At 39.9% G+C, this 21743-nt stretch overlaps 1 protein-coding gene across 17 annotated transcripts in view; it reads right to left on the reverse strand.

Moving 5' to 3' along the window:
* Positions 1-21743, reverse strand: part of MPDZ (multiple PDZ domain crumbs cell polarity complex component) — a 134224-nt gene that overhangs the window by 59561 nt on the left and 52920 nt on the right. For 9 of the 17 annotated variants that reach the window (XM_073345394.1, XM_073345403.1, XM_073345397.1 and 6 more), the window contains 8 exons: positions 21218-21427; positions 18947-19063; positions 14725-14886; positions 14328-14387; positions 10338-10622; positions 9113-9239; positions 4240-4438; positions 160-201 (listed from right to left, as the gene is read on the reverse strand). In XM_073345394.1, coding sequence (XP_073201495.1) covers positions 160-201; positions 4240-4438; positions 9113-9239; positions 10338-10622; positions 14328-14387; positions 14725-14886; positions 18947-19063; positions 21218-21427 — 1202 coding nt within the window. The remainder of the gene's footprint in view (positions 1-159; positions 202-4239; positions 4439-9112; positions 9240-10337; positions 10623-14327; positions 14388-14724; positions 14887-18946; positions 19064-21217; positions 21428-21743) is intronic. The other 8 variants (XM_073345411.1, XM_073345410.1, XM_073345409.1 and 5 more) reach the window with 2 other exon arrangements.

The raw sequence follows: 21743 nt of genomic DNA on the forward strand, positions 1-21743 counted from the left end.
GTATGCTCCAATCTGCATGCTTAAAAGCCATATATATATATTTACTGTACCTATATCTGGATACATCCCTGACATTTTGGGTGTTATAAAAGCATGAAATGATTCACAGACAAGTTGCAACACAGAGCCATAATGAGCTTTTGAATCACCGATACTCACACATAAAAGGGGGCCTGATCATCAGCAGGTGCTGGAGAAGATCTAGAATGTGAAGCATACGATGCAGCATCTTTTTACAATAGTCTTAACAAATGTCAGTGTCTCAGGCTGAATGTAAGTTGCATACATATGTAGTTAAAAGTGTGAGCTTCTGTTTGTTTATTTTATTTATTTATTTATTTATTTTTATCCCTCCCACCAACATTCCATCTACACCTCCCCCGGAAAGCATCTGCTCTTTATTGGTGTCTATAGCAGTGATTATTAACAAGCATGGGAAAATGGAACTGCAATCAATCTTTTATTCCTTGATCAGGAATTCATCCACACACTTTAGGTTAAGGCAGGTGAATTTTGATTCAGCTCAGTAATTATCTGGCAGATGTTACTAGCAGCTGCTGCTGAGCAAAAAACCCTGGCTATTATTACAGAAATATAAGAGCCTCTGGCAAGGTGGAGTGAGAAGTTAAAAAAAATGCATTCTGGCAAGGCCACACATCTGGTTTTCCCCAAAAAATAATGAAACCTGGAATTCAAGCTGGCTGGTCTTGAACTCCTGAAACTCAAATATCCTTGAGTAAAAATAAAACAAAGGTGCAATCTGCAATAGGTGCACAGTACAAATGTTTTGGGTGGTTTTTCAACAAATCAGGTTCCCCATAAAACATGCAACACAACTTTGTAAGTGAAATGTTTCATTTAAGCCCCACCCATGCCTCCACAACTTCACATTTGAGGCCCTACAGTGCAGCCCCCTCCCTATATGCTGTAAGTTAATCAGGACTGTAATGGGAATGATTTGATTCCTCTCCCCACAGGCTAAGCATGCTGCCTCCCACACGACTGTTAACCCGTTAGTCTGAAAGACTGGGCATTGAACCACTAGGGTCTCCTGCATGGCAGGGCAGAATACTTTCATTGGCCTCCAGACTGATATGGGCTAGGTTATGCACCCTGTTCAGCAATCAGCAATCGCTACAGTTCTGCATAATCAGAGCTCTCCAGTTTGGGCATTTGCAGAAAAATCCAGGTGTATTTTTGTGATACTGTAATTCAGTGTTTTTCTGGCAACAGTGCTCTTGACAGTGTAAAATGAACGAGAAGTGATGCTGTACTGACAAAAGAGGGTAACAAGAGCAAGAGCAAAACCAGAGTCATTTAGAGCCAAATGTCACAGTCCTTCCTCCTGCAAGACTCCCAGTGAAGTCACAGCAGGGTTCGGCCTTTTATTTGGTTATTTCTTTGCAGTGGAGGGAGCAGGCTTCAACTTGTGAAGTTTTATTAAGCAGGCTTTTAATAGATAACTGTAGATGTCAAATGAAAACTTGACATATTCAGCATTATAATGACAAATGTCTTGTTTCTTTGAGATTTTCTACGTCCATCAAATCTCTGATAGAACAACAACCACCCTGACTACAACATCAAATTTTCATTTAAAAATCTACATTTACCAGTTAAAACCGACTGAAGAAATCTTCAAAAATGAACCTGTATCAATGGTACTTAGACAAGTTGAAGTCTGTTCCTCCCACACGGCAAAGAAATAACCAGGGTAAAAAAATCCTGGTACAGCTGCACCCACAGCTGTCCCAAGCCATGCCCTTTGAAATTTAAAGCAATACAACCGTTATGTGCTACATTTAATTGCAACACATTGTCAACCTTTTGCTCACTACTTTTTAAAAACTGTGTATTTCCATATCTTTTGCCTTGTGTATATCTTAATTTCCCTGTCTCCCTTTACACCACATTTTCTTTCTTACCACAGATGCTGATGCATATTTTCCTGCATTGTCTTAAGTAATTGTTTCCTCTTTTCCTTCTCTCCCTCTCTCTCTCCTCCTTTTCATACATGTTCTCTACCCCGTCATATATTTTCTGTTCTTTTCCCCCTTTCCATGTCTCCCCTCAAAATCTTTATGTTAATTTCTCTTTTCTAATCCCATCAATCTTTCCCTCTCCACTACTCCCATGCCCGCTCACAGACCCATTTACCCCTACATTTTATTTAGACACCTAACAATCACTGGATTACTAACAATTTGGATGTACTATCCAAAGATTCAGACAAAAATGGGCAGCCTGCACTGTGCAAGGAGAAAAACCAGATGAGAAGCAAGCTTTCTTCTTCAGCATCATGGCTGGGACAGAGGAGTGTGCTGGGGTTCCCAGCAGGGTCCTCTCCTTGACCATGATTGAGTCCATCTTTCTTATCAAATGCTAGTGATACTCCCAGTTCTCTTTAGTTGCTGTGGAAAGATGCAGTCTATCTTTGGTTTCATCTTTCTGATGCAAGGGTAGGTGGGAGGGCTACACTGCTCTATCCCTCCCCTCCCCTTCTGATTGTTGTGACTGGAGTGTGTGCGCGGGGGGGTGGGACGATTCTGCTACTCTAACCGTTTCTCATTCTCTTAAATCTCTCTCCCTTTCCCCACGAATATCTCCAATTACTGCTACTGGGGCTGCTATACTTGTGTCTACACAACCTGTGGCCATGAGCCTCCCAGTTGCTCTTCAAAAGGTTTTTTTACCTTGTTTTGAGTAAAGACAGGCAGAGCAATGCTGATGACAGCAAAGGAAATGCACAGGTTGACAGACGTGTGGATTTCACAACCGTGCTAAAAATAGCGGTGTCTATGTTGCAGCTCAGGCTCTGAAGCCTTAGGAGGGTGGTGGGCTTCAGAGGACAAGCCACAACTTCAAAGTATTGTCTACACAAGCTATTTGCAGCACAGTAGAATCAGCCCTGTGAGCCAGAGTCTGACAACCCAGTCTGGGAGGCTGGGTGCCATGGGCTGCATACACATATCCTCTTAGGAATTGTCTATACTAGAGAAGCACACCAAATCAATTTAACCCTTGCTTGCATTGATTTAGCTTATGTCAGCAAATTACCAATTTAAATTTATTCAATATAAGCAAAGATTATCATGGTTTTAAGTGTCAACATAGGGGTTTGCACTGATTTTGCGAGACTGAGTTTTAAATCAATTCAAACCAGTGTACTTTTGTAGTACAGACAATGCCTTTTCTTCTCCTCCTCCCCACAAAGGAGCTGAAGTGAAACTGGCCTGATGCTTGTCAATTTCACTGCTGCCCACAGGGTTCAGAAAACTAACAGGACTAATCAGCCTGGCAAAGCTCTAAGCAGCAGCAGTACAGGCTCTGGAGCTTGCTCTCTGCAGACTCAGGAAGACATCACTGAATCCCTTTACAGATGGTTCATGTTTGGAAGGTTATCTCCACAACTATAAGAGCTACACACATAATTTTATTTTAAAAGGAAAGCTTAGATTCTGAAATTGACAAAATATACGGTGGGGGGAATGGGGAGGGAAACGGGGACACTTACTCTCCACATGCAAGTGGATTTTTCAAGCCTTGTATTAAATCATGCACATTCTAAAAAGTCTGTTGTTTGGAGTGCTATTATTACAATAGTAGCTCCCTTTTATGTACCAACAGAGAACTGGAAAAGCCTTCACAAGATGTACTGTATTTCTGCCTTTTGTCATAGATGTACTGAAAATATCCTTTCAACGTTCTTCTTCTGCATTAATATCACGTGTCATACTTTCTGTTTGGCAACCAGCAAAGATGAGTTCATTATAAAGATATTCTGCAAACAAAATCACTTGTGCTATGGCAAGAACAACTCACATTTCAGAATCACAAATCCCCAATTAAAGTCTTCTTATTTTCTTGATATGAAAAGTTTTTTTCTAAAAGCCACATGGCAAGTGGAAAATTCTAGTTGCAGCTCCCCAATTAGAGGTAAATAGAAATGTTGGGACTTGAATGAGCCTGATTTGAGAAAGTTGCTCTTTAAAAGGTTTTGATTACCTTGTTCTCGAGTAAAGACAGGCAGATCAATGATAATAGCACCAAAGGAAACACACAAAACCTTTCACAAATGATTTCAACTTTCAATTATATAAAGCCCCAATTTAAAGATGACTTTAATTTTCAGGAGCAAAAAACTCCCCCAAAACCTGTCCTGATTAGAATATTGACTTGCATTATGTTTCTTGACTGCAAGTCCCTTCCCACCACAACTCTTACCCTCGCTTTACCTACTTTATATCAGATCCAATGAGTGAATGTCTCCTCAGCATAGCCCGGGCCTGTGCATTGGTTAAATTAGTGGTTGTCTCTTCATTAATGGATAGAATACAATCCCCCACACCGATTCGTCCATCACGACTTATGGAACCGCCATGGATGATGCTGCGGACTATCATTCCCGAGCCGTCTTTATTGGAACTTACGGTCATACCTATTATAAGACAGGCATGGAGCAGATTATTGTGTATATAAATAAGGAACACAGTGTATAAAGTGAAATACACTCCACCTGCACTGAGCCATAATGGAGTGTGCAGATGAAGGAGATGTGAATTGCACCCCTAAATCTGGGTCTGGTTTCAATGCACTCTATAGGCCCAAAGATGCTAATCCAGCCTGTGGGCAGGAACAGCAGTCACAGCCCTAGACAAAGACATTATTATTGAACTTTCATACCAAAAGAAAAATGTAACTGAAGTGGTATTTAAAACAGAGAGAAACAAAAATAAAAAAAGCTTGAGTGAGAGAGAGATAAATTGCTTCTAAACATGATCAGCTAGATCAGTCTTAGATGGTAAAGGTAATTTTATTTATTTTAATTATATTAGAGAGGGTTTTTAAAAAACAAAACCAGAAAAATCCTGAGGTTTGAAACGAAGTCAGGATCAATAAATAGGAACAGAAAAGTCAATACACCTAACGCTGATCAACATATTCTTGGTGCGTACAGAATGCCTGATCCAATGTCCATTGAAGTTCATTGGCATCTTCCCATTGATTTCAATGGACACTGGATCAAGTAGTGCCTTATGATTTAGGTTAGAGCGTGTTGTTGAGAGAGAGATCATATGTCAGTAATATACACTTTAGCTAGGTCACGCAGTACCTTATAAGCCTACACTTACAGACAATCCTTGTTTACATCTTCCTTTCACTACAGGAAGTAGGAAAGACAGATGCTGCTCACTATTTTGGTTGATTCTGACTCATACTCACTGAAGGATTTCAAGTATGTTTGTGTGTTCGGGTATTTTTAAATACAGGTTTTTTCATTTTTTATTTTTGAGCACATTTAGTGTTCATGAAAAGTACCTGACTGTCATTCTCCAGAGCTGTCTTTCTCTAATAATCTACAGAACAGGCAAAAGAAAGGTACCTGTAGGACAGCAGGTCAAGCTCCTCTACTCAGCACTGCCAATGAACCTCTAGGGATGGGAGGTTAATACTATCTCCTTAACCAAGTCTGCCTTTGTCCTCTGTAGTAAGAGTGCCACAAAGCGTGCCAGTTAACACCAAGGCCAAATATTTCAAACATAAGCACCTAAAGTTAGGCTCTTAAATCCACGTTTAGTCTCCTTAATAACAATGACCTGATTTGTAGAGTTCTGACTACCCACAGCTCCCACCCACTTTAGTGGGAACTAAAGGAACTCATTGCTTCTGCAAAGCAAACCAGGTTTATGTAGGGGGCCTAAATGTAGATATAGGAGCCAGCACCCAAATTCTGAAAATTTTGTCCAGCACAACAAGACCCTGGAACACTCATTAAGGTTATACTCAGCCTGCTTACACCCCTAGAGCTTTTGAAAATAGGCATAAAAGGTGAGGTAAACAAAACTGGGCACCTATAAGCACCACCATAAAGGTTCTTTCACACTCATAGAACAGAATCATAGAATATCAGGGGTGGAAGGGACCTCAGGAGGTCATCTAGTCCAACCCCCAAATAAAAAGTGAGGAACACATTTTGAAAGGGGGAAATGTTGTAATGATTTAAAGAAACAAGTAACAATAGGCCAAATACTGGCTTGTCCTATGCATGGACTCATGCCAGAAACTATAAAGCTCTTATTAAGTGGCTCCTGATTACATGAAACCACCTCTCTCCCCATTTGCAGTTGAGATCAATGGAGGCTACAGAGACGGAGCCTCCTGAGTTGAAGCAGGGGGCTGCTGCTAACAAGCACGGCCCTGAACTCTGGAATGGTCTTCCTTGCTTTGGCATGCCAGGGCCCAGATTTATTAACCTCCCAGGCACACTACAAAGCTCATCTCTTTTTCAGGGCATTTAATAATAAAACAGATGGAAGGACACAAGGTTATTTGGGGTAGAGGACTCATGTTTGGCAGGTATTTTGAGCTCTGGGCAGGTTCTCTGATTGTCTCAATGAACACGTACATATGTATTTTAACCTACTGTAAAACACCCAGAGGAAAGGATGCTTTCGATTTTCATAAATTCTTCTACCCCATGGCTAGTAGTGGAGTACAGGACAGAAGTCAGCTGCCTTTATTCCGCCACCTAGGTTAGTTCAAAACCAATGCTGCACACATGACAGATGGCCAGCGTAGGCTGTGGTCTGGGGGCATCGTCCATACGTTTATTCTCACACACTCCCGCATCCAACACTAATCTCTGGGCAGATCCCCTTACACGCGTTATTCATAGCGGAAACAGAACGCACATGTAGTTCTACGTTGAGCTGCACTCAGCGCCAGAACGCAGGCAGCATGTGTGTTCCTTTCTGTGGGCATTACCCGTTTCCCGGGTGCCAACGAAAATCTCTCTCCAGATTATGAACCCAGTTTCTCCCTTGGGTAAATGAGCACAGCTCCACTGTAATCAACACAATCATACCAACGACAAATTTGGCCCCTTGCCTATGAGATCACATCAATATTAAACTTTACTTGCATGTCTGATGTCACATCCATGACTTCAGAAGAACAAGCAAAGAAAAAAAATGAAATGCCACCGCTAGTGCATCAACAGCTTTCACTAATATTACCAGAGCAATGACACTTTACCTTTCATTATATCTGAACCTCCCAACATAGGTTTTTTAATTAAACCGCAAGCTAACAGTGTTGTGTCTGAGTTTGAAGCCATGACCGATGCCATTTAAAGAAACAAAATGCCAGTTCTCAACTGAAATAACTGACACAGCTGCAGCTTTCAACACCATTATACAGCACTTGATTTAGCTCCTTTACTAAAAGTGAAAGTTAAAAGCAGTGCAGCCATGTGTGCAAAACGCTGGCCAGGCCCCAGCAGCACAAGGGTCCAGAACAAGAAGGGGTTGCAAGGGGAAGGGGGAGGGGACAGCCAAAAGCTAGATTCTTTTATTTTCACATTATATCATACATACTATGACTAAGGAATTCCAGCTTTTTGCCATTTAACTTTGGACTACATATAAATACACTACATACTCTGGACTACATATAATTGGGTGTTCTTATGTTTATGTTTCACTGATACACTAGACATGCAACTTACTGACCCTACTCACTGCACCTACAGTACATGTGGACAGTATGGAGTGCTTAGGTATTCTTGGCAAAGGCTGGACTTCGGACTACATTGTGATCTCCAGCTATATGGTGGGGAGCAGGGAGAGTAAGAGCTCCCCATCCATCTTTGCACACCTTGGGTAAGGGATATCTAGAATCATACAGTTTGCATTTGAAGGGACAGCTGTCAAGATACACCTCTCCTGGGAGTAACTCAGCAGAAAGAAGGCAGGCCAGGGCTCCCCCTACATGCTTCAATCATCAATACATGACTGTTAGCTATTTAGCTAACTAGAAGGAAATGACTACACAGGGCTACTATGTGCCCTACTTTGGGGGCAGTCCAGAGCTGCACTGCCCCATGTGGAACACCATTAGGCATTCTGGTGCAGTGCCTCCTGCGATTGACTAGATGCACTGTAAAGGGAATAATTTTCCACAACCTTTAAGGGGGGCCACCTACATCCCTCTCCATACAGCCAGCCAGCCAGCCAGCTTTACTGGCCAATACATGGGGGGTGGGGAGAGGGGAGGGGATGGAGCTCCACCTGTTTTCTGCAGAGTTGTTTCCAGCAAATGGCCACGTTGGCTGTAGTCCCGCATACCCAGGTGCAGGGGCTGAGATGGCCCTTATACAGGCCATACCAAATGGAGCAGGGAGCTATTCCTGTCTATTCCCCACTGCAGGGCCACTGAAGGGCAGGGTACAATCCAGCCCAAAATGTTTCAACTTGTCAACTGAGCCTGTGCACACCATACTGTCTAGTCATATTGTGGGTGCAGTCAGTAGGGTCAGGAAATTACACATCCCAGATAAACATAAAACCATAAAGTCTGGAATAAGGTCTAACAATTATTGAGTCTTTGAACTCAAAATATTATCCATTAAAGAGATAAAGGGCAGCTTTTTCAAATGTATTTAGACACCTAAAGATGAAAACAGAAGTCACATGAAATCAATAGGAGTTAGGTGCTCAACCTACTTAGGCCCTGTTGAAAATCCCCCTAGATAACTATCTGTATGCTTAGGTGCCTAAATACCCTTGAAAATCTGGCCCAGAGTCCTTTGACCCAAGTCCTTTTCATGCTCCAGTGCAGAACTCCTCAACCCTCTGATAGCCAATTATACAAACTGCTTAGTCTCATTTTCCTCAAGTTTCAGTCATGACCTTAATTTTATTTTATTCCATCTAAATCAGTTAATATAAATGATGATGGTAACGAAGAAAAATATTAAAAGTATTAGATTTTTTTTTACAAAACAGCTCAGTGTAGAAGTTCCTCCATTTTTTGATTTATTAGAAGGAAATATATTTGGTTGGACTATCAAGCACTTTGCTTTTTTTTTTATTGTTGATTTTTATTTTATTATTGGAGCTTAACTGACTGATGAGGCAACACCTGCTTTCACCACTCTCAATGAACTGAGACCAGGAGAGGACTGAGTATAAAGGCAAGGGTACACCTACTATACTACAGTGAAGATCTTCAGAAGTAACTGGAGTAGGCTGAAAAGTGAAGACAACAGGCCATACAGACAGGGAAATATTAGCCGAGAAAGAGCAATCACACCAATGATCAGATACTCTACCTAGACTTGAATTGCCTTTTGCAATAGTGATAGTCTTCTCATGCATGTTTTTGGGTGTATTTTGGATTGTGGAACTTCCCTCAGTAGTAGATGTCAGGTAGCTCTTTTCCATTAAATACACTGCATCCTAATACAAAGAAAAAACAACATTTCAATTCAAAACAGCAAGTTCAAAATATGACTGAACTTAATAGGATGTAAAAATCACAAATATTTGACAATAAGCCAAGCTTTAAGAATAACAACCACAGTTACCAACTTTCACGCAGTAAGTAAGCACCCCAACTTTCACAACAAGCCAAAAATCAAGCTAATCCCATTTCAAAACAAGGCCAAAACAAGTCAATCCCTAAGAACCTCAACACCCAATGTGACTAGATCCCCTCGGCGTACAGTCTGGGACTGTGGTGATCCCACTGTGCCCCCCTGACTCTCTCCCCCCTGCTTGCCGGGCGAGCTGATCAAAAAGAAAAAAGAAGCAACAAGCTACGACAAGCAACAAGCTACAAGCCAAAAACTAGTCAACAAGCAACTTACAAGCCAATTAAGCGAAAAAGAAGCCCAATTTCTGTTTTTTTCCCCAAGGTTTGGCATGTCTGATAACAACAGCTAATTTAATAAGAAACTGCAATTTATTTATTTTTTTAAATGAAAATCACACTGAGCCAAAGGGAAGAAAATATACATCAAAGAGGATGTCATTAAAAACCTAATAGTTTGCACAGAGTAGTATCTAAGCTTGTTTGTGAACTGAACTATATGTTTATATGAGGCGGTCAGATGCGAGAACTCCCTTTTCACATCTCATGCACTACCCAGGCCTTGAGCTGAGGCATACAGAAGAAAGTGGGTTAGTATGGCTAAAGCCTTTGCTCCAGTTCCCCTATTTGCCCTGCTTGTGTGTAGTGATTTATTGCTGGTATAGGCCAGCAATGAATTCCTTTACTAGCTCCTCCATTCCCCCAGAGCAAGGAGGGCAGAGGAAGAACTGTGATTCAGGGATGTGTCTCTCAGCCACACCACCTGACAGGGCTACTCCTGGGCTGGTAGTCCTTGCTCTGGCTTGTGCCTAAAGTCACAATCCAGCTATGAGATACCAGAGTTGACTCCCAGAAATAACTTTATGTTCGCCAGGAAGTAGCTGTGAGCAAATGTTGATTTTTCACAATGACCATGGCATGTAAATAATATTCTCTGTATAAAAGCCATACAACAGGATCTTTACTTTTCCAGTAAGGTCAGGGTGCGCTGTGATAGCAGAGTTTGTATTTTGTGCAACTTCGGCTGACACCTGAGGTTCCATCCAAGCAGCTATGTTTTCATATTCAGCATGTTTCTCAGAAACATCTGAAGGCAGAGGACCCTTTTTGGAAACACCACCAGCAGGTATCATGCTCGTGTCCTCTAAGGATTGGTTCTCTCCCACTTCCTGGATTAGATCCACGTTGTATAGATTCTTGTTGGATGGTTGGAAATCAGTTGAGGCATTTGAGGAATCTTCACCAACACCCTGTTAAACAGAATCAGAAATAGTGAATAAAAAAAAAATTAACGATCTTATATAGTTAGGGTCCTACCAAATTGGCGGCCACAAAAGAAGTGTCACAGACTGTGAAATCTGGTCTTTTGTGTTCTTTTACCCGATACCATACAGATTTTATGGGGGAGACCATCATTTCTCATATTGGGGGTCCAGACCCAAAAGGCAGTTGCAGGGGGGTTGCAAGGTAATTTTAGGGGGTTGAAAGGTTATTTTATGTTTTGTCACCCTTACTTCTGCGCTGCCTTCAGAGCTGGGCAGTCAGAGAGCGGTGGCTGTTGGCCAGGTGCCCAGCTCTGAAGGCAGCGCAGAAGTAAGGGTGGCAATACCATACCATGTCACCCTTACTCCTGCACTGCTGCCTTCAGATCTGGGCGGCCGGACAGTGGCGGCTGCTGACTGAGGGCCCAGCTCTGCAGGCAGCTGCACAGAAATAAGGGTGGCAATACCATACCATGCCAGTCTTACTTCTGCGCGGCTGCTGGCCATCAGCAGCAGTGCAGGAGTAAGGGGTAGCAGAACTCCCTGCTACAATAACCTTGCAACCCCCTTCCCCCAACTCTTTTTTGGGTCAGGACCCCTACAATGACAACACCATGAAATTTCAGTTGAAATAGCTGAAAACATGAAATTTAAGATTTTTAAATTTCTATGACTGTGAAATTGACTAAAATGGACTGTGAATTTGGTAGGGCCCTATATATAGTATTGTTAAAATGGATATTTTATGCTAAATATGTTAAACTGAAGCTACAGCTTTTTGAACTCTTACGTACAACTACTTGTTATCAAATAAAATACAGTGTCTTCACAGATCACTGACCATCATTTTACTATAACAAGATTTTCTTTTATAAACATTTTCTTCTTTTGTTGCATTTTTTCTACTATTAAAATATTTATGGCAGAAAATATTTACAGGCCAGATCCTCAGCTGGTATAAACTGGTATAGCTCTAGAGACTTTCTACATCAATATTTATATGCTTGTCCTGCAACAGGGCATACTTGCAGTAGATGGACGGGGAATATAAAAGACCAGAAGACCCAATGCTGAACAACCAAGTGTGGATGTTTTCAAGTTTGCCAAGCTTTCTTTGATAATCCACATTTTTATTTAAAAGAGAGGTCAAGCAGTATTTACTCCAAATTTCACTGACCTGGGCTGCATTACCACAGTAAATCTTTTTATACAAGATTGGCTGAAAATTTTAAACCTGACTATTGGTTTAGGGGGCTCTTGATTTTTGGATGCACAGTTTACAACACCTTAAAGGGCCTGGTTTTAGCACTTCCTGAAAATCAGGCCCTCTACAGTTGCGAACTGGTATGCAAAGTCCCAAGTCATTTTTGAAAATGCAGGCTACTAACTACTGTTAAACAATGTATCAAAGACATTAAAGCATTTTCCTTCACCATCAGAAATAGTACGCAATTTCTCTTATTCCATCTCTTTCCTTCTTCAGCATATTTCAATAGTTACAAGAACTCTCCCCTCCCCTTAATTCTCCTACACTGCTCTCAAAATATCCCCTATTCCTCTCTCAGATATCATTCGTTTTATATATGACACAAAGTGCACAGCAAGCAGTAGTGTTTTGTGATATTTTACATCAGAAGGCATTAAAATTTATTTTCACTGACTTTTTATGATGTTCTGCTTGCTCCTAATCCCATCACCAAGTGTGACCAAATGCACAAGCAGTACAGCAGATGTGAAGGCATCAGTTCTCACTGATGTCAGTGAAAGTTTTTTTCATTTATTTCAATGGGAGCTGGATCAATCCCTTTCAGAGTAAATACAGTGTTAAAGTAGGAATGGCAGCTGTCTTTCAAGCATGCTGATGATGACTAAATAGATTAGGATTCCGGTGTTCTGTTCTATAAATGGTAGGAGGTGATTTTATTTTTATTGCACCACGTTGATTAGAAGGATTTAGGCTTTTATCTCTTCAAATGCAACTTAGATGGAACACTCAAATGTGGGCCTGTTTTGATTACTATCCAGGCAGTTTCGATGACCATCTTCTGAAATTGTTTCTTTGTGCATATCTACCTTTTTCTCCTTTCCATGTATCTACTACACTGAATACCAGCACACTGAAAAGCATAGTCATGCATGGACATATGGGTGGGCATTGGATAGGTGGCTGAGTGTAGCTATCATATATCAGTACAGGGATTCTCCTTTTTATATATATAACTGCAAAAGAGTGCTGTAAGTTTTAACACATAAACTGAGAATTCACATGTCTTCAGGAAGAAAGAGGCAACTTCTTTTAGACTGTCATTGATGGTACAGATATGGCTCATTTCACGGTACAAGGATGGGAAAGCTACATCAGACATGGTCTGTTCATGTTTATTCTCCTGATGATGCTATTTCTGCTGCCTGAAAACCTTTAGGTTCTATATTTTAGTGCACATGCAGCTACGAATGAATTACACTGGTGCCACTCCCTACATTTTTTGTTACTCTGTAACAGTAGGTCACCACTTTAAAATTTGCAACTTATATTTTATTTATTTGAGGAAAATGCACCTGATTATTTTGATTTAAAACATTTTTCTTTAGTTATTTTGAAAACAATAAAGCACTCAAAAGCCTGTATTCCAGTGACCTATCATATGAGATGCACTTTCCAAATGGCTAGACACATCCAGTTTCACTGTGTTCTCATATGCCTATAACGTACACTTCTTTGGGTTGTACTGCATCAGCCCCTTGTTTCAGAGGTCTCCTTGTTAACACTAGTTTCTCCACTGCCTTACACCATGTGTAGTTGTTTACACTTCTGCAGAGAGTTGAAAGTGCTACCAGATTAGAATATTAACATTTTATACCCATTGTGCACTGATGTAAATAGCTGCACAAGGAGCCAGGCAGTGGAGAATCAGACCCATCAATTTTAAAAGCTCAAATAAAAATGGCCTCTAAAAAATGCTGAAAAAAACTGAAGACTTCAGGGAGCCCCAGCACCATGCATTCAGTAAGACCAGCCTTTGTCCTGTAAAATGTATGTTTCTCAGCATGCATAGTGCATAATCCCTTTAAGTAACAATTACTAAGTTAAACAATACAATCTGTCCCATTGGCAGAGCAAAGGTACACTCTATTGTGGATTAGGAGATTCCATTAGGAGATGAACTCAGCTTTCAGTCCCATGGATAGTAAAGACTGAACACATTCCAGAAATGATAATGCCAGCCACTGAGTCTCAGGTGTGCAGGAAGATGCAGCAGCTGCTCTATTCAAGATTACATACTGCAAACCATCCAAGAAAACTACATGGTGTTGCCCGCAAAGATGATCACAGGTCTACCTCAAATATTTGAAGAAACACACTGGAAAAGTCCTGGCTAAAAAAAATTAATAGTTTTCTAACAAACAAAGAAAAGGCAATGACTGGGAGGAACAAAAAAGGGACCATCAATACACAAAAGCAATTCAATATGGGTATGTGAGTGGCACAAAAATAAAAAATATTTTTTGTATTTCTTAGGAACTTGTTCTTTGCTGATTAACTGCGTTTAACTGCTAATGGAATCTCAATCAGCAAATAATTATAGCATCATTGTCTCAGGAACATAGAAATTAACATAATTCTAACTACTACATAATAAAGATATGCAGAAAATGAGAGTAACTTTTGCTTTCATGCCTAAACTATTGTACCTGTAATAGAATGCAATTTTTCTGTGTACAGCCATTTATGTAGCCAGTCTTTAATATGCTCTGAAATTTAATAACAATTTACATTTTTGTAGCAGATTACTCAGCACAAATTTGATGTTACAAATTGTCTCCAAACAGGTTAACTTTCTGGTGATACAAAATACAATCAAAGCTTTGAACCGTCTATCTCCTTCTCTCTCTGACATACAAGTCTGAAAGGTATCCAATCAACACTACCTAAATGAAATTGCACTTTAATCTGATAACGAACCTATGAGCAGATGGAACTGTGGCAACATAATGCCTCTACATTTAATACAGCAGCTAGACATAAACATTGAGTTTTTTATACTTCTAATCAAGGTCTGCCATCAATAAAATTATATTTTCTTTTTACCTTGGGAGTTGATGATGGAAGAGAGAGGCTGTAGTTCAGACCATCACTACAGCTACTGCCGTGCAGAGCTAACAGAGAAGCCTGGAAGGTGTCATCATTGTCTGAAGTATACTGTGATTCAAAGGTGGATTCATCCGCTAGATCTGCCTCACTTGAGTCCACCTAATAACAAAAGGCAATTTAATCAGGCTATCTGCTACTTTCAGACCACATAAGCCCCAAACACTTGCACATGTGTGGCTAAATCCTTGCTGGTACTTTGCTTAATATTTTTCTGTTTTATACAAAATCTTCTATACACAGTGGACCAAATTCTACATGCAATTACACCTACGTAACCCCAAACGGAATAGAGGTTGCACAGGTGTATCTGAAAGCCAAACTTGGCTCTGAGTTTTTGCAAATACTACAGAGCAGAGATGAGCTAACAGCCATGACCACGGATATTAGATAGTGGAAAAATGCTGCTTTATTCTATGCAGTCAACAAATCCCGGAGACTTTTTTTTTGTTTGTTTTCCTTCTTGGTGAATAAATGCTACAAAAATGGGAATCTTCACTTACTGCCACATTTTAGGGACAAATTAATTTCCCTCCCCCTAGTAGTTTGTTTAAATAGGCTTGGTGGTTTTTAAAAGGTACAGAAATTTTTTAAAGGTACAGAAATATTTTAAAAATACAAACTCCTGGGGTTTTAGGCCCTTTACTTTGTTCCCATATTTCCAAAGTAGTTTATATTATTAAAAAGATTTGCAAGCTATTATCTTTTAACATGAGATAATAACTAATATGACAGATAGCACGATTTTAAAACCTCACTATATGCATGTACAATCACTACAGTTTCATAAGGCTTGTCATATGCATATACTAGTACAGTGGCAACTGTATTATACTGTACTTTATCATCTATATACTATGTTCCTGTATCTAATCTAATTCACACCAATATAAATCAGGAATTACACTATTGTAAAACAGGTGTATACCAGAATCATACCTACACGGTCAACTCCAGATGAAGCAAATACAGCCAACTCTGTTGATAATCCACAGGTTAAGACCCTTCTAAGTAGAGCTGGTAACACAGCTCATAATACTGTATTTTATTTTATATGGTTAATCATATTATTAATTAGTAATTTCAGATTTCCAATTATGATAATTGTCACAATGGACTGTAATGGCTCAAAAGGATTGATTCCTTCTGTTGCATCAATGATCCATGGATTAGAGCAGTGTTCCCCAAACTTGGGATACCACTTGTGCAGGGAAAGCCCCTGGCGGGCCGGGCCGGTTTGTTTACCTGCCGCGTCTGCAGGTTTGGCCAATCACAGCTCTCACTGGCCACGGTTCGCTGCTGCAGGCCAATGGGGGCTGCGGGAAGCGGCGTGGGCCGAGGGACGTACCGGCCGCCGCTTCCCGCAGCCCCCATTGGCCTGGAGATGCAAACCGCGGCCAGTGCGAGCAGTGATCGGCCGAACCTGCGGATGTGGCAAGTAAACAAACCGGCCCAACCCGCCAGGGGCTTTCACTGCACAAGCAGCATCCCAAGTTTGGGAAACACTGGATTAGAGCAATGTCTTTTATATTTCCACTGAGACCCTTGTGCTAATGCAAATGGACCTCTCTCATAACAGACTCAATTTTATCAAAGGTGTATGCAGAAATTTTTTTTAAAAAGGTACTACCTTGCATCCCTGTACAATTCAGAGCAAGTGTTTACATTCAGTCTTCAACTGACTCTGTTGTGTTTAGGTACAACAGCATATGCAGTATGCTTTTCCACTAGGTAGATTATGCTCTAAAATATATAACATAACATACCTAACTCAGACTCCTGAAATATATGTTGCTAGGCCACAACAGACCAGATGAAGGATGAAGTCAAAGACTTTCCTCTGAATTTTTAAAAAAGCATGCCTAAACTGCATGTGCAAAACCTACAGGCCAAATCCTGGGCTTATCACTTAGTTTTAACTGAGGCTCTTTTAAAAATTTTACTGAGTCCCATTTTCAAAAGTGATTTAAACATTTAAGGGTCAGATTTTTAAGGGTATTTAGGCACCTATCTCCCACTTCAATTGGAGTAAGATGCCTAAATATCATTAAAAATCTGGCCCTTAGAAGCCTAACTGCAATTGACTTCCAAGGAGATTTAGGCACGTAAGATCCTAGGTCACTTTTGAAAATAGATCTTAGGAAGCGAAGTCACTTAGGTGTGTTGGAGAATTTTACCCTTCAGTCCATATTCAGGCAAACTTAGACTGAAGTCTAAACTGTGCCTGAATAAAAACTGAGTAAAGTGAGAAAGGACTTCAGTATTTGGCCTTATATTTGCAAATGGAAAACAAGTAACTGCATATACTTTGCAGTCTCCGGATCTTGAATTTGTAACTGCCGATGCAAATTCCCATTTTGCAGATACAATTTAGGCACCCAGTTTCGAAAATGTAAACCTTATAATTATTTCATTTTTTGTATTGTTATTAATATAATCAGCATTATTTTCAAACGTTTTTCACATTCCATGTCCGGAAAGGATCATCTTTCTGACCTCCAATACAATATAGGCCACAGAACTTTTTCCAAATAATTACTACAGCAGATCTTTAAGAAAAACATCCAATCTTGATTAAACAATTGTCAGTCATGGAGAACCCATTTTGACACTTAGCAAATTGTTCCAATTGTTAATTACTCTCACTGTCAAAAATGTCCATCTTATTTCCTGTCTGAATTTATCTCGCTTCAACTTCTAGCCATTGGATCATGACTTACCTTTCTGTGGTAGATTGAAAAGCACATTATTAAATATTTGTTCCTCATGTAGATACTCAGACTATAATCAAGTTACCCCTTAACCTTCCCTTTGTTAAACTAAATCGATAGACTCAAAGAGCTCAATCTATCACTATAACTCACATTTTTCCTAATCCTTTACTCATTCTCCAGACTCTTCTCTGAACCCTCTCAAATTCACCAACATCCTTCTTGAAATGTGAGCACCTGAGTTGCATGAATAAAACCTTTGGGCCAAATTCTGAGCTCAGTTTTTACTCAATCCTTACTCAGCCAACTAGCAATAAAGGACATTTCTCACTTACAACCTAGTTTCTCTTTGATGTATCAATAAAGTCATAATCTTGTTGTCGGGAAAACAACTGTGATATTATAAATGCTGTACGATGATAGCAAGGCAAGATTAAACAGAAAGAGGATAGGGACAGTGGAATTTAAAGACATTGTTAGAAAAAAGCACTTTCGTAATTCACAAACATGAAAAACTATGACAAACACGTGGAAGGATTTAATTCTCCTATTTAACAGTTTTTTTCTGTATGAAACATCCTCTTTAAGGATGCTGATGATTTTTTATAAATTTAACTTAAACTTCTCAATTCATATCTGTATCAAAATATGACTTCAACGGGAGCTGAAGGTACTCAATATTTCTTAGTAAGTGCTCAGCATCGTGCAAGTTCAGGACCCAGGACTGAGCAAATAAAGAGAAGAATACATTAAAAATCTGGATTCCTATTGGCAGTTTCTGGAGACGAGGAAAAGTATCTACGCTTCATGTAAGTTGCTTGCACTGTAAAAATCCAGTTTTTATACTCACAAATCTTGTGATCACTGAACAATCTTGTAGTGTAAATACAGCTATTAAAAAAAGAAATGCAGACAACTTTTAAATAAAGTTGCACAGCAAGAATGCCATTTAGAGGCAAAACAGAGTTCCACCAACTTTTCAAACTTTTAAAAAAAGAGACATCCACATTATCACATGTTGGTAAATAGAAGTTTCTACTATGTAGTTAAATAAAAGCTTACATACAAAGGACAAGGTTTTTTGAAGTCACCTATGAAGTCTGAATGCCCAATGCCCATCATTACAATTGGAACTGGGCACAGAAATCTCTTAGCTGGCTTTGAAAAAATCTCAGCCAAATATTTTCTTATTTTCTAGTCGCTAAAACATTCTGGCTAGAGAATCATCTGGTGCAAACTGGTGGAGCTCTACTGATTTCAATGGATCTATGCCAGTTTACAGCATTTGGCTATCTGGTGAGATCATGACAGGTCACATGTGAAGTGAGGCTAAACACTTTAAAAAGATCATAAGCAGAGTGACGAAAAAGACTTTTCATTACATTTGGACAAGGCAAAAAACAATGTTAAAAGGGTTTTAACAGAAATCTTGATAAATTGTGCCCACTAACCAGAGCCAGCTCAGCACGGAAGAGGGCTGCATCAACTGGCCCTTCCTCCTCAAGTGACTGGGCAGTGTAGAAAAAGGAATCTTCCTTAGCAGAAACATAACCCTCTTCTGGTGAAAGCTGCAGAAAGAATGAAGCTCTGAGTTGGATGAGTGGCCAGTATATAGGACATGCAGAGTCAGTAATGTTAAGGGAGTTTTAGAAATGCAAATAAATACCAAATACAGAAGAGAAATCATCTCAATCAAAATCATGGTGTGGGGTAAGTAAAATGATACATATTTTAACCTTCACATGTTGTTTTACCTGATGTAGTACACAGAACCCATCATATACTATACAAATAAGTTTAAGGCTTCTGTATTCTTTGCCCATAATTAAGCATTTACAAAAAGAGTCATCACATGGTCCACCCAGGGGTACAGAGCATGGAATTTTAATCACTGAAACAATAGGCCTCTATTACTAGAGCTAAAGGAGTAACTGTTAGCTGGTCACAATAGTGAGCTCTTATCCTCTATGTAGGCCAGCCACTAGAGGAGGACAAAATATACTTTGTCAGTGTGGAACAGATGCATCAATTTTTTTCCATGTAATTTGCTGCTGCTGTTAGGTGCTGTCCAACACCCCTGTAGAGCAAAATATTATTTCTAGTGTGGCGGAACTCAGCAAGTATAACGTGTTAAATATTTAATGCTGAACCTTTATACAAAGCCAGAGAAAAGTAACACTTAATCATGCTTCATCCTCTTTCATGCTTTAAACAAGATATTAATTCTGAAAAATGTGTTTTGCAAGAAACATTATTGTGCAACATGGAGCATTCATTCTAATCTGCAAACGTTTTTTTACAGGAAACAAGTTAAAAATATCTCTTTCAACAAAAATAAAAATACAAAATTCCTTGTAACTTTTGTTATTACTACAGGGTTAACTGCTAAGAGCCAGAATCTGAAATCAAGGAGAATTCTGTGCAGGGAAGGACTGTGGGATTGTAACATTCGAGAGAGAGAGAGAGAGGAAAAAAAAATAATTCAGTCTTATAAATAAAATGGGCCAGATCCTCAGATGGTGGAAATTGGTGTAACTCCACTGATTCCAACTTAAACCAAGGGAGAATCTGGTCAAATATTTTGTTTTTACTCTGTAATTATTCAAAGAAGCATTATTCCAAAGGCTTTGTTTGATTTCCCTGGTCAGTGAGGAAGGGAGTATGGTTCAATGAGCTCTGGCTTCTATTCATGTCTCTCTCTAATACTCTCACTATGTGGTCTTGACCAAGCTATTTATCCTCTTGGTAGTGCTTTAATTTCTCTCTCTCTAAAATGTGAAAAAAGAAAAGGAGTACTTGTGGCACCTTAGAGACTAACAAATTTATTTGAGCATAAGCTTTCGTGAGCTACAGCTCACTTCATTGGATAAGTGAGCTGTAGCTCACAAAAGCTTATGCTCAAGTAAATTTGTTAGTCTCTAAGGTGCCACAAGTACTCCTTTTCTTTTTGCGGATACAGACTAACACGGCTGCTACTTTGAAATCTAAAATGTGAGTAATCCTGCTTACCAAAGGAGGACTATTTGAGGTTTAATTAATGTTTGTAAAGTATTTTGAATTCATCGTTCAAATTAGGACCCCCCAGCCAGAGTGCACAGAAGTGAATTAACAACAGATAACAGTTACAGGTCAGTAACTGCACAACATCCTCACGCTCTGATTAGCTGAAATACTATACCATTTCAGTATAACTATTAGGTTTACACTGGATGAACTGAAATGTACATATACATTTTTAACATAAAGAGCATAATCTAAATATGTTTGATATTAAATACGTACATGTTTCAGCATAAATCCTGACTAAAATCAGAGTGAGAACAGCTCTGGAAAGGTGATACAAGACTGTCTTTAAACCACCTTCACATACCCTCATATCTGAGAGCAACCTCAGGACAATGCTAAGTTATGCCTCGCTATCCACAGCCCTAGGTGTCTGCATTGGTAGCTGCGATGCTCCAAAGGCATAGGGATGCTCCGATCATTCCCCTTTCCCCAGCAACACCCCGTAGATTGGGGGCAGGAGTGAAGGGTTGTAAAAGTACTACACCAGCTCTGTACCACCCAGGGATTTCCCACAGGAAGGAGAAGATTCAGTGAGTCAGCTAAAACAGCTTTTGGCAGTTTTATGCCATCTGAGTGGCACAAAAGCAGTCGTAGATTAAGCAAAGACATTGGCCAGCAACATATGAAAAATCAATCATCTAGCACCCAATCCTTACAGGCAGTGGTTTGGCAACTCCTATTCTAACTGTTCCTACTGGTGCTCCTTTCAGTGCTTGTACAGCTTCCTCCAGGTTGCCATTTTCCAAGTTGATATCATTGACAAACATCAGCCGATCTCCAGGAAGAAGTCTACCATCTTGTTCAGCAACGCCACCAGGAACCAATGAGCGGATTACAATTACTGTGTTTGCAGGGTCCACTGGGTCCTAATTGAAAACAAAGTGAGGAAACCAGTTCACATGCTTATTTTTAATTCATAAAAAGTTACCTAAGCTGTATGGGCCAACTCCCGAGGTCCTGACTCAGTCCCTACTCAGGCAAACTGCAGATGACTTTTCAAAGTGAGCTTATTTCAGCAATGGCTCAGGACACTTTGAAAAGGCCTCTGGATTTGCCCCTATTACTATTTAATAATTTATTTTGATACATAAAAGCACAAATAATTAGTCCTCACATGCGCTGAGTGCTTTTACATCATCTAGTTTCACAGTAAAACTACTGAATCGTGGACTGCACTTCCCA

This window comes from Lepidochelys kempii, chromosome 5 (assembly GCF_965140265.1).
Source record: "Lepidochelys kempii isolate rLepKem1 chromosome 5, rLepKem1.hap2, whole genome shotgun sequence".
Taxonomy (NCBI): domain Eukaryota; kingdom Metazoa; phylum Chordata; order Testudines; family Cheloniidae; genus Lepidochelys; species Lepidochelys kempii.